This window comes from Pan paniscus, chromosome 16 (genome assembly GCF_029289425.2).
Source record: "Pan paniscus chromosome 16, NHGRI_mPanPan1-v2.0_pri, whole genome shotgun sequence".
Lineage (NCBI taxonomy): Eukaryota > Metazoa > Chordata > Mammalia > Primates > Hominidae > Pan > Pan paniscus.
In genome coordinates this window covers 65394733-65407448 of record NC_073265.2, presented here as the reverse complement: position 1 = coordinate 65407448, position 12716 = coordinate 65394733, and the positions used below count along the sequence as shown (strand labels likewise).

The following is a 12716-nucleotide window of genomic DNA, read 5'->3' as shown; positions in this document are numbered from 1 at the left end:
TTGTGTCTCCCCTGAAACATTCTCAAAGGGTTTTCCCTTCTGTTACATCATTAGCTATCCCAGCAGCCTTCGGGGTGGGAGGCACAAGATCATTCCTGTTGTACATGGGGAGGAAGCAGGTCTAAGGATTTGCTTGGAGCCTCATAGAAAACCAGAAACAGGGCTGGGCTGAGAATCCAGTCTCTGCCACATCCCGTGCATAGGTACAGCGGCACCTGAGGTAGGAGGCATGGGAGAGAGTGGGATGAACAGACCTCTCTCCAGCCCTGAGATGTCCATGGTTTGGCTGTTTCAGCCCCCAGAGTTGTTGGGGGTCCTTGTGAAGCAACTCCACACAGGTGTTGAGTGGGGCACAGGGTACTGTCAGCTTGTTAGTAAGAGGGATTCCTTGGGCCCAGATAATTTGTCAGCAGCTCCAAGAGTGGGACCCCAACTCTGTCTTCTCTCTTTAGAGGTAACTGAATAGCACCAGGGAGGAGCGTGGCGGCAGCACCAAGGCGGAAGCCATGCTCTTTCGACTCTGGCTTCCGTCAAGAGCTGTCTCGGAAGGAGAAAGGAGCTCCTGAGTTGAATTTCAGGTGGACACCCACCATGCTAAATAGAATTCCAAGCCACTAGCCTCTAGCCACACAGGTTCCATCCCAACACTCCTGTCTGTGGGACTTGATCTGAAAAGCCACACTTTGGTTGGGAACCTTGCCCAGGGCTGGCTGGAGAGGGGCCTGTTGTGCCACTCAGGGAAGGCCTTATGGCTCCCTCATCCTGGGTGGACTTCGGGCTGGGGCTGCAGACTCTGGCCCAGCTCCCTGGTGGGCCAGTCACCAGCACTGCTGGCTCTGAGTCCTGATTTCTTACTTTGGCTTTCCTGGTGGCACCTGGTTTGATTCCGGACAGCTCATTTCACATCTAGCATGGCATATAATCCAGCCAGACCTGGGTTTGAATCCTGCCACTACAGCTCACTAGTTAGCTGTGTGCCCTTGGGCAAGCCCCTGAATGAGTCATTCCATGGCTGCTGTTTTCTCCTCTGTAAAGCAGGGAAGATAGCGCCCACTTTCCAGGGCTGTGCTAAGGAGGGAAGCCTGTGAAGAGCACCTGTCACAACAGGAAATGCAGACGTGGGAGTCACTATTGTTACCACCCTCTTGTTCTAGCAGGAGACGGTGGCTGTTACCAGACCCTCCCTTCAGGGACAGCCCGATGACTCCTCTGGGCCACCAGAGTGGGTTCTCCAAAAGGGTGCAGGAGAACGGGGAGCCATTTCCCAGAGCTGCAAACCTCCCAGGGAGTGCTCAGGCTCCATCTCCCTCAGCCCCCAGCTGCCCGCCAGCCATAACTGTAGGATATGGTGCCCAGGGGAGCCATGAAAGGCGAAGCTTTTACCTCCATCTCCTGCACTTCAGGCCCCCAGGCCCCACCCTAGGACTTGCTGCGGGATGGGCTGGAGGAAGGGCTCTGGAGTCTGCAGAAAGGACTGCCATGTTCCTGGCTCTGGCATCCTTCTCTATGCTCTTGGTGCCAGGCACAGCCATCCTGATGTCTCATGCTCAGATACCACAGACTGGAAATGGTGGCATCTCCTCCTCATCAGTTCCCCCAAGTCCCATCAGTCAGGTGTCCCCAGCGTCTCCTCCACCACCGCTGCCTTCATCTTGCCTGCCCATGTGCAGCCTTGTTCCCTCTCCTCTGGGCACGGGCCCCTCCCTCTGGCTGCTCCTCTGCAACTACCAGAAGACTCTGTGGTAGCCCTTCCATAGCGCTTTATCTCTAGGGAGAACATCTGGCTTGGCCTGGCATCCAAGGCCTCTGGTGAGCAGCCTCACCTGTCCTTTTCCAGGTTGCTCTCATGTGGTCCCTTCCCCCTCCTACCCATGCCATCCTCTTCCTGACACCAAACTTCTCCCTGTTCCCAAACCCTGCCTAGCTCACTGCTGTTCCTCTGCTTGCACTGTTGTCCCACCACCCTCCTCCTGACATTCCTTCCTTTTTTTCCCCTTTAAGTGGTTTAACAACTGACTTCATGTCAGGGAGATAATCAAAAATTCCCTGCTCACATTCTCTGGAAGTGGGCCAGTTTTGTAGCTCAGCATTGAAACTACCCCTAAAAACTGCTCTCCTCTTCCACGACAAACAGAAGAGTTGATTTGGTATACTTACTCTTTTAAAATCGCCTTTAAATGTTTCCTCCATTGTGAGGCCTTCAGATGTCCCCAGGCAAGTAAGTAGCTTCCTTCATCTGTGTGTACTGTCTTACGCTGTGACTGTTGTGGACTCTGGACTTGGGGACCACCTGTTATCTCTGTCCCCAGCCTCTATCTGTGAGGCAGTTCCAACACAACATGAAGGCAACAACAAGTGCTCAGCAGGGTCTCACCTTACAGCAACTTGTAAATACCCCAAGAAATCCGCTTTTAAATGTGGAGTTCTGGCCGGGCCCAGTGGCTCATGCCTGTAATCCCAACACTTTGGGAGACTGAGGTGGGCAGATCATTTGAGCCCAGGAGTTCCAGACCAGCCTAGGCAACTTGGCAAGACCCCATCTCTATAAAAAACACAAAATTTAGCCAGGCATGGCAACGTGCACCTGTAGTCCTAGCTACCTGGGAGGCTGAGATGGGAGGATCATCTGAGCCTGGGAGGGTGAGGATGCATGAGCCATGATTATGCCACTGCATTGTAGCCTGGGCAACAGAGCAAGACCCTGTCTCAAAAAAAAAAAAAAAAATGGCTGGGCACGGTGGCTCACACTTGTAATCCCAGCATTTTGGGAAGCCAAGGCAGGTGGATCACCTGAGGTCAGGAGTTCGAGACCAGCCTGGCCAACATGGTGAAACTCCGTCTCTACTAAAAATAGAAAAATTAGCTGGCCATGGTGGTGCTCGCCTGTAATCCCAGCTACTTGGGAGGCTGAGGCAGGAGAATCGCTTGAACCTGGGAGGTGGAGGTTACAGTGAGCCGAGATCACACCACTGCACTCCAGCCTGGGCGATAGTGAGACTTTGTCTCAAAAAAAAAAAAATACAAAACAAAACACAACAAACAACAAAAGAAAAAAAAAAGTGGAGCTCTCTAGAGACCCATTTCCTAGAGGACAAACTGAAGAGAACAGCTGCCACTTGCCTAGCATCTTTCCCATGGCATCCCTCCCCATCCTGTGGTTCTTCCCTGGAGTAGGAGTCCCCAGCGGACGCGAGTGCTGGCAGTCGGCCTTGGCAGTCGGCCTTGCAGCTCCCCCTGGCATGGGGCCAGGTTCATGTGCCTGTGAGGTAGCAGCACTAGCCCAAGAGCTGGGACAATGGAGTTCTGCAGAAGGCCGGTCACAGCTCAGCAAGGTGAGCCTGGAGGAGGAGGGTGGCCATTTCTAGTCCACTGGGTGGAGATCACCAGTTAAGGAGCCCACTGGCTTCTGCCCTACAGATTACAAACCATGTAATACCCTCCAGCCCATCAAGTGGCAAAAGCCAAGTGACTGCTTTGCGTCCCAAAGCTCTAAACTCTGGGAACCCCAGGGCCTGGCATGGTGCCGCAGACTTGGGCCCCAGTTTCAGGGCCTGTCATTAGAGTTCAACCTCAGAAAGTTTCTTCAATCTCTCTGAGCCTCAGGTTCTTCAACTGTAAAATGGGGTTAGTGATACCTGCCTCACAGTGTCGCTGGAAGGGTTAAAGGAGCCCATGTGAGTAGGGGCCTTGGCCCAGTGTCCAGTGATGGACGCTATGGCAGTGCTGCTGGTGACGCCTCAGGTTAGCCACTCTTGCCCTTTGCAAAAGCTTCCCCTTGGTAGGTCTTCTGATTACACCGCAAGAGTGACTCAGTTGGATGTTGCCACCTTTAGCACTTTTTAAACAACTGTTCATCACCCCATGAATCAGGAGGGTGCTCTTTGCCAGCACGTGGTAATTTCCTTCCCTTTCTTCCAATTCAGCCATCTTTCCCAAGTGGCTCCATGCCCAGGCCTGTGGGATTCTAATGGGGCTCAGGCCTGCTCGTTGTTCTTGAGGACCAGCCTGGGAGGCAGGCAGGGAAGCAGATGCTGACCAAGCCAGGGACATGGTGCACTGTCAGGTGAGTCCAGGGGGGGCCACAGGAGCTCCAAGGACACCCAGCCTAGTGGTGAGGGCAGGCAGGACACTGTCACGGTGAGAATAACCCAGACCAAGGTAGAGGGGAGAAAGAACAGGCTGGACAGAGGCATGGGAGGACAGCCAGAGGGGCAAGCAAGCCAGCTCACGAAGGGGCTGAGTCACACTCAATGTTCTCTTGAGGCAATGGGAGCCCTTAAAAAAAATTATGTCTTCTTGCCGGGCGCGGTGGCTCACACCTGTAATCCCAGCACTTTGGGAGGCTGAGGCGGGCGGATCATGAGGTCAGGAGATCGAGACCATCCTGGCTAACACGGTGAAACCCCGTCTCTACTACAAATACAAAAAATTAGCCAGGTGTGGTGGCAGGTGCCTGTAGTCCCAGCTACTCAGGAGGCTGAGGCAGGAGAATGGCAATGAACCCGGGAGGTGGAGTTTGCAATGAACCGAGATCGCACCACTGCACTCCAGCCTGGGCAACAGAGCAAGACTGCATCTCAAAAAAAAAAAAAAAAAAAAAAAATTATGTCTTCTCTACTCCCCTCCCCCTCCCCATATAAAAGAAAACATGATGGTCATACACACATGATGGTCATACACACAAAATCCCTTGGAGGCTTTTAAGCAGGGGCGCTGAGGCTTAGCTGCCTGGGAAGATACACTGGGGAGGGTGAAACCAGAGGCTGTGCAAAGAGGAGGCTGCTGCAGTCCAGTCCGGCAAGGGGCCTGGGTCTCAGCACGGCCGTGATGGGAGCCAGGGACAAGCAATTTGGAGGGTGGAATGACCAGGATTCACGACTGCTCACAGGGGACGAGGACGGAGCCTGGGGATGATGACCAGGATTCACGACTGCTCACAGGGGATAAGGAGGGAGCCTGGGATGCCATGTGCATCTGAAACTGGGTGGATGGTGGTGCCCTGGCTGGGAACCACTCTGGACACCTCACCTGGGCTAGCAATCAAAGGAAAACCTCCACCAACTGGGAGTCTCAGTGCAGCTGGTTTTTATTATTAAAGCCAAGGTTGGAAAATGGTTGTTCCCCTGCCCTCTAGGACCCTCCCACCCACCTCTAGATTGATCCCTTTATATCCTGTGAAGGTGAAAACTAGATTCGTCTTGAAGAGACTCAGAAACGCTCATGCTGGAATGAGAATGAGGACAAATGACATAGGCTCAGATGGTGGTCTCCGTGTGATTGTGTTGGACTCCACCCAGGATTCCTGGGAAAGACGGCTTAGGGGTGGGGCTGGACAGCCCCTGCTCACAGTGCTGTTCCCTAGAGTCCAGGGTGGGCGTCAGGAACGAAGGCAACGGAAGAGGCTGAGCTGGCCCCCCCGCACTCTACCCTGCTGAAGCTGGGCCACAGGCTGGTTTTTGTAAAAATGGTTAAAAAGAAAACCCAGCCACGAGCACCACCCTCCCCTGAGCAGGGCGAGAAGAGGCGCCAGCTCTGGGCTTTGAGGTCTGAAGCTTGTGGCCTCCTGGCCTGGCGTCGCCTCCCTGGAGGCAGGCAGCACCCTGAGGGAGGCCAGGTGGGCTCCTGGGCCCCGCGTGTGGCCCTTGGCAGCCTCCAGGGTCCCAGGAGAGCTTTGAGATGGCTGTCTCCCCTCCTCTCACCCAGCCCATGGCAGGCTCTAGGCCTCAGGGACCCTGTGCAGCTTTTGCTCTTTGGATTCCAAAGATCTGAACTTGTCCTCCAGCATGGGCACAGTGGGCTGGAAGTGGATGACAGGCCTGATCTGAAAGACAGTGAAGCCCTCCTGGTTCTTCTGGTTGAACAGACTTACCCTGTGTTCCAGCTCAGGGCTGGTTTGGGCCGAGCCCGCTGGGCTGGGCCGGGCGAGGGGGGCTGGGTCCAAGGCCCTCTGGGAAGGGCAGGGGTCCTCTGACAGGGAGGACAGCAGGTCCTGGACTGTGGCCTCCTCCACCTGCTGCTGGGATGGCAGCGGCAGGGGAGAAGGGCCGGGCTCAGAGGACGGCTCCTCGCGGGCAGTGCTGCAGTCCATGGAGGAGCCCAGCGTCTGGCTGCTGTCACTCTGGGCCCGGGTGACTGAGCTGCGGGAGGCACTCTCCGAGGTGGCGCTGGTGCCATTACCGCCGAGCTTGAGGGGCATGTCCAGAGAGAAGAGGTCCGAGGAGATGTTGGGCTGGTGGATGTCTATTGCGGCCGTGGTGACCATACACACAGCTGGCTCTGGGACACCGCTGTCTGCAAGGTAGGAGGGGATCTTGGTCACACTTCAACCTCTGCCACACCTGGGGGCCCTGAAGAGAGCAGGTCTGAGCCGGGCGGTGGGCAATGAGTGTGGCTAGGCTGTAGGAGACCGTGCCTTTGTGGAAGGAGGCCTTGGTAGAACTCCCTCCCAGTTCTCCAACATCACTGCCCTGCTTTGAGGGGTATTATGCCTCATCTTGTTAAACTCAAGTGTAGGCGTGTGACACGCTTTGGCCAGTCACCCATGAGAAGTGACCTGTGGCACTTCTGGGCAGAAGCTTTATGAGCTGGTGCTTTACCCTGGCAAATGTTCTAGGATAGATGGTGACTGTTCTGTCAACTGGGTGCTGGAGTAACAGTGATGACCCAGGAGCAGCGCCCCCAGCCAACCTACAGTGGGCTTTTGTGGCTTTGTTTGTTTAAACCATCGAGATGCAGGGTTATTTGCCACAGCTGCCTAACCTAGCCCATCCTAACTCAGGAAGCTTGGTGTGCCAGGGCAGGGAACTTGGGTTCCATGGTCTGAGGAATGACTCAGTTTCAGATGGACTGGCAGGGGTGGGGGCTGCGGGGTGGGATGATCAGAGCCTGCTTAGCATGCATCACAGGATCAGAGGATGCTCAGAGCTCTTTGCTCTAGGTGAGATGTACCACGGGGCTGACCTACAGAGGGTGCAGGGTGGGGAGGTTTCTCCCCAAAGTTGTGGAGGACTGGGAGAGAGGTCTGGGCTGGAGACGGTGGTCTTTGAAACCAGCATATTGGATGAGGCTTTGAGGGAGGAGAGAAGAGGGATGAGGCCTTAGGGAGGCTAAATTGTGGAAAACAAAAAATTCAAATGCATTATTCACATGGCCCAACATAATATTCTAGCCTTACAATGGAGCATACAAGGTTTTGGGGGCTGCGAAATTCAAACTCAAGAACTGCATGTGGAACCCGGAACTGGAAAGGGGGCTATGGAGAAACGAGACACCCAAGGCCTCAGCATTATTTTAAAATTCAATTTTTCCCATAAGTAAAAACCACTAGGCTTCCCTGAGGTTTTTTTCAAGTGCAAGAACATCCAGCAGGAATGTACCCAAGGCCTGCTGCTTCTCACACCCAGGGGTGCTATGGCACCTCAGCCTCCACTGTGCCCACCTTGACATGTGTGCAGGTGGGCACTGAGGTCACTTGGAGTTCTGGATTCCAACCCCCTTCCAATTTCAGGGTTCCACATGCAGTTCTTATGGGTGATCACAGAGCACCCCTATCCTGGCACCTGCAGGCTCAGCCCCTGGGGACCCCCAGCTCCAGTGCTGGAGTTTGCTGGAAGCTGAAGCTCCGATATTTTAACCTTGAGCACTGCCTGCAGTTATGGTTCACAGGCACCAGGTGATGGGCATGCTTTGAAGCCAGGCCGAGTTGTCTCTGGGTTTAGGGGTTGCTGGGGTTGTGGCACATGTAGAACAGCCCCAACCCAGACTTACCACTGCTGGGCCCATTGTAATACTGACTGATGTAGCTGTTCATGTCGTCCTTCACCGTGGCTTCTACAGAGGTGGGGACAGAGAAGGGTGAGTGCATCAAGTTCATTCTCTACCACTTATACTCCTGTCCCCACCCCCACGGTCACAAGAGAAGGCAGCTGTCTCACAGAAGCCCTTGGTGTGTGTGACGGGAGCTGCCTCCTAGTTCTCCATGGGGACCACCTGTCTCACCTGCCCCAGGGGCTGGACTGCACTGGGTGCTGGGGGACCCAGGTTCTGATGAAGCATCTGCCTTAAAGTACTGACCTGGACAGACCCCTTCCCCTCTGTCCCCAGTTTCCCCATCTCTGAGATGAGGGGTGTGGAAATAATTTATCAGGGCTTTTCCTTGTCTGGATGGCCTGAGCCTTCATTGCCTAAACTTCTCAAGGGCACTGGAAACACTGCCCTTGGTAGAGAAGCCCTGAAATCCCATTTGCAGGACACAGCCAGCCACAGGGCTGAGGTGCCATCCAGATAGCCCCCCGTGGCTCGATCCACCTGAGGGCTCCAGCCTTCCATGCAGTATAGGAACAGACCTGGGGAGGTGGGGTGCTGGGGATCTCCACCACCTGCACTGTTCCTGCACACAGTAGGTACTCAGTACATAATTACTGAGCAAATAACAGAAAGGGAGGTGAAAAGCTATCCATGTCAAGGGGGGTGGGAACAGGGTCTTAAATATTGACCAGCCTGGGCAACATAGGGAGACCCCACCTCTACAAAAAAAAAGTTTTTAAAATTAGCTGGGCGTGATGATGCACACCTGTGGTCCCAACTACTAGGGAGGCTGAGGTGGGAGGATTGGTTGAGGCTGCAGTGAGCTGTGATCACACCACTGCACTCCAGCCTGGGTGACAGAGTGAGACCCTGTCTCCAAATAAATAAGTAAATAAGGAATCTTGGTTCACCTCCTGAGAGGAGCAGGGAGGGAATGGGAGGAGAGTTGAGATTTTCAGAGTGGCCTGAGAGTGGGAGGAAAGCCAGGTGCTGGGAGACCCCAAAAGCCATCCTAAGAGCTGGGCCTTGTTGCAAGGGCAGCGAGGCAGTGAGGGGCCACAGGATGGTCTGAACTTGGTCAGGTGTGATTGGGAGAGGCTGTGGCAGGAAGACCAGAGACCGCAATGCCCAGGGTGGGGTCAGACACCAGAAAGCCCTCAGCATGGGAGGGCTGAGGGCTGTCCTCCCTCCCCCATGGAAGTCTGGAAGTGCTCCAGGGCTGCCCCTAGAGTCCGAGTCTGCACCCCCAGGAGCTTCTCTGAAGAATGGGGTCAGCAGACCCACTGTGTTCTGAGGGCCCCTCCCAGGCACACCTGTGAGCTGCAGAAGCCAGTCTGCCCTGACCCTGGGAGGCTGGAGGCAGCACAGAAGGGCCTGGCTCTTAAAAGCTTTTCTGGCCTCTTTTGATCTTTAAATGCCTGCAGTCAGAGGTGTGTTTTGCACTAACGCTGGGGTTGAGGGAGGGCCCCGGGCTGGCTCCAGGCCCTGCTCCTCATCAGCCAGCTACACTCTTCTTGCAGCTGGGCATCCATACACTGTGTGTACTGCCAATGCTGTCTAGCCTGGCTGCTGCCCTGGGAAGCCAGGGGTAACTGATCCCTGCAAGCTGGAGGCTCAGGACCCCCAGGCCCTGTGGGCCAGGTTGGGGGATCTGGTCAATCTTGGTTTTATCCTGAGACCACACCCGCAGGGACTCCAGAGGGCCATGTGATGTGAGTAGGACAATGAGCTCAGCTAAAGTATCCACAGAGCAGCGAAACCTTAACCCAAGAGCCACTTGCAGGAGGTGGCCAGGGTAAATGAGAAAATCCCAGATGCTGAGTTGTCCTTGTGCTGCCACTGGCCTGCCATGGGGGCTCAAGCAGGTCCCATCCCCTCTCTGGGCCTCAGTTTCTTCATCTGTACCCCGATGGCGCTGGCGAGGCTCTTTCAGATTGTGATGGGGCCAGGCAGATGGTTCTGAAGTTCCAAGAGGTGACAGAGTCACAGCGGAGTGCGAAGGGACTGGAGGCATCTTGGCCAGTCCCCAGTGCAGGAGTCCCCTGGATACCGGCCTGAGAGGGCTGTCTCCACCACAGCCTGCACACCTCTAAGGAAGTGGAGCAGCTCTGGTCATCAGCTCCTGGGCAGCTTCTCATTCATCTGTGCTCAGTGGAGTCACAGTGAGCCCACCCTCTGCCATGTATTGAGCCCAGGAGTCCCTGCCTGCGGGGAGCACAGTCGGGGCCTTCCAGGGACGTCAACTCCTGGTCAAACGGCCCATTAGCATTTAATCAGGAAGGCCTACTATGTGTGAGGCTTACAGGTCCTGGTCCTGCCCTCCACACAGGTACCAAGGACAAGCCCATTTCTACTCACGGTCTACATGACAGCCCTTCCACCACCTAAAAAGCCCCTCACATCCCTCCTGGGAAGTCTCCTTTCCTTGGAAAGCCCCTGTGCATTCTCTACCCCTCCCTGGTTTCCCAGCCTTTCCACCCTGAACGTTTCACTATGGGCTCCAGCTGTGACCAGAATGGGAGGGAGGGAGGGAGGGACTAGTGTTTACTCTCAAAGCTCCAGACCTAGGGGTCCGCACTTCACACACTGATCTCCCTGCCCCTGTGCTGCAAGGCCGTGATTATTGAATAGACTGTGCCAAGTGCCCTGAGATCCGATGTGATCACACTGCCCTAATGCACCCTCACATCCTCCGAGCTTGTTCAGAAACTGCCCTTCTCTGCCAACTCATGTGGAGCTTGTGGCCAGCACGGATGCCCAGGTCTTCTCTGCAGGAGCTGAGGCCAGACCAGGCCTTCCGCACCCTGTACTCATTGTAACCCCCAAGGAGGGCTCATCACCCTGGGCAAACATCAGCTTGCTGGGCTCAGCCCAGAGGGTCAGCCTGCTGGAGACATCCTGAGTCCTGGCTCAGTCTATCAAGGTATTAGATCGTTCTCCTTTCTCTGTGTTGCCTACATAATTGAGTCCTTCAGCCCAGACATCCCTCCTGAGCTTCGGACTGGTCTGGCCGACCGTCCCCGGACAACTCCTGGCTGGCCTCCAGCTACCTCTGACTCAACATGTCCAAAATAGAACTCAGTTTCTCCATCCTCCTCCATGGCCTCCATCTTGGTGACTGGTTCCCTGGCACTTTTTAGTGCCTCTCTCTTACCAACAACTTTGACTTCCACCAAGTCTGTGACCAGTTGAGGGACCCCTGGCCCTGTGACCAGTCCTAGATTGGACTTCATGGTTTACCCTTTGGACTCCTGCCCTGCCTGTGGGTTCAATGAATTAGATTACTTGCTCCCGGGATGTGCCTGACACAGAGCCGAGGTCCCTAGGTGGCCATGAGGGGTCTTTTCAGTCTGCACTTGCTCTCCCTGTCCCTACTCCCTCTGCTCCAGACCTGGACCCACACAGGGCCTTGGAGTGAGCTTTAAGGCGTGAGTCTGAGAGCCAGGCTGGCCTGGACTTCTCTAATGGTGCTGATGCCGGGCCTGCCTGTTGTCTTGTGTCACGCAGGCTGGTGGATCCTCTTCTTCCAGAACTGAACACTTGGGCTGCGGTTCTGTCTTCACCCACAGAGGGGGACCAAGGGCCTTGGAGGGCAGAAGCCACATTTTACTGTCTCCCTGGTGCTTGGCATGGAGTTTGGCATATGCCAAGTGCCATTAGGCTGGACTGGACAGAAGACTATGGTTGGATCAGAGGCCTGTGGGACTTCCCAGCCTCCACCCCTACTCCAGGGAGCCATGGAGTCACCACACACTCAGCAGGAAGTCTCACTGCCCACCCTGGTTCCTCCTACAGAGAGACTGGGGGATCTGGGAGCGAAGGGGTGGCAGGGGAGGCAGACACAGATGTTTATGGCTGGGAATGGGCCACACTGTTGGCCTCACACAGGGCTGCCCACCTTCCATCTAAGAATAAGCCCCTGCCCCCGGGAGTTTGCTTTGATTCAGCCCTGAGGAGTCCTAGAGACACACAGGAAGAACCCACAAGGGACTGTGCTGTGCAGTCCGTGGAGGGGCAGGAAAGAATGGGCACAAACACAGGCTTCAGAACAAAACAGACCCAGGGCCAACCCGGCTCTGCAGGGCACATGCTGTGTGGCCTTAGGTAGATCCCTTAGCCACTCTGAGCTTCAGCTTCTTCATCCATAAAATGGGGATAGCAAATGCCTACTCTGCTGGTGAACTGGAAAGAGTCCCTGAGATCATGAATGTTTAGCCCGGGGCCATCCCTTCCCTCCCTGAACCCCTGGCTCCAAAGTCTCAGTGCTTTCTGTGGCAGCTGCTCTCTGCTGCCTGGCGCATTTCTTCCCAGGGTGTGAGCACTTTGCAAACCCAACCTGACTAATCCTCCTAAAGCCCGTCAAGTGCAGCGGTGCCAATGCTCATTATGTGGGTTTTACCCCTTGGGTGGAGCACCCGACCTGCCCAGCGAGGAGGCAGAGGTGGAGAGAAAGGGTGGTGAGTCAGCTGGGCCAGGCTTCCTGGAGGTGGTGGGGACTGGCCAGGCTGCATGGACTGTGGTGTGGCAGAGGGGCATGGGGCACCAACCACATGCCCTGTGCAGACCCAGGCCCCAAAGCCCAGGGCAAGGCTCTGATTCCTGGTTTGGGCTCCTGCTCCTAAACTCCAACTTGCTCTTCCATGGCTTGGCAGCCCTCACCAAGGGAGGGCACTAATATTCACTGAGCGCCTACTGTATACAAGGGATGAGAGCTGTGCATATGACTAAATGTTCAATCCTTCTCAGTGAAGAACTTCTACACCTGTTTCATTTTGAAAACACTAAGACTGAGACAGGACCAGCTACATAATTTCTAGGTCCCTTGTTTAAAAGGTATTAAGAATTTCAAGAGGGTAACAGCAGAGCAGTGAACCAAAGTTAGGGCCCTGTGTGACCACACAGGTCATGCA

The 12716-nt window shown here is 55.1% G+C and overlaps 1 protein-coding gene across 2 annotated transcripts in view; it reads right to left on the bottom strand.

Annotated features, from left to right (window-relative positions):
• Positions 1–1879: 1879 nt before the first annotated feature.
• Positions 1880–12716, bottom strand: part of TMEM266 (transmembrane protein 266) — a 148474-nt gene continuing 137637 nt past the window's right edge. For both annotated transcript variants that reach the window (XM_003818970.5, XM_034939190.4), the window contains exons 10-11: positions 7768–7830; positions 1880–6291 (exon numbers count right to left, since the gene is read on the bottom strand). In XM_003818970.5, coding sequence (XP_003819018.1) covers positions 5717–6291; positions 7768–7830 — 638 coding nt within the window. In that variant the 3' untranslated portion in view covers positions 1880–5716. The remainder of the gene's footprint in view (positions 6292–7767; positions 7831–12716) is intronic.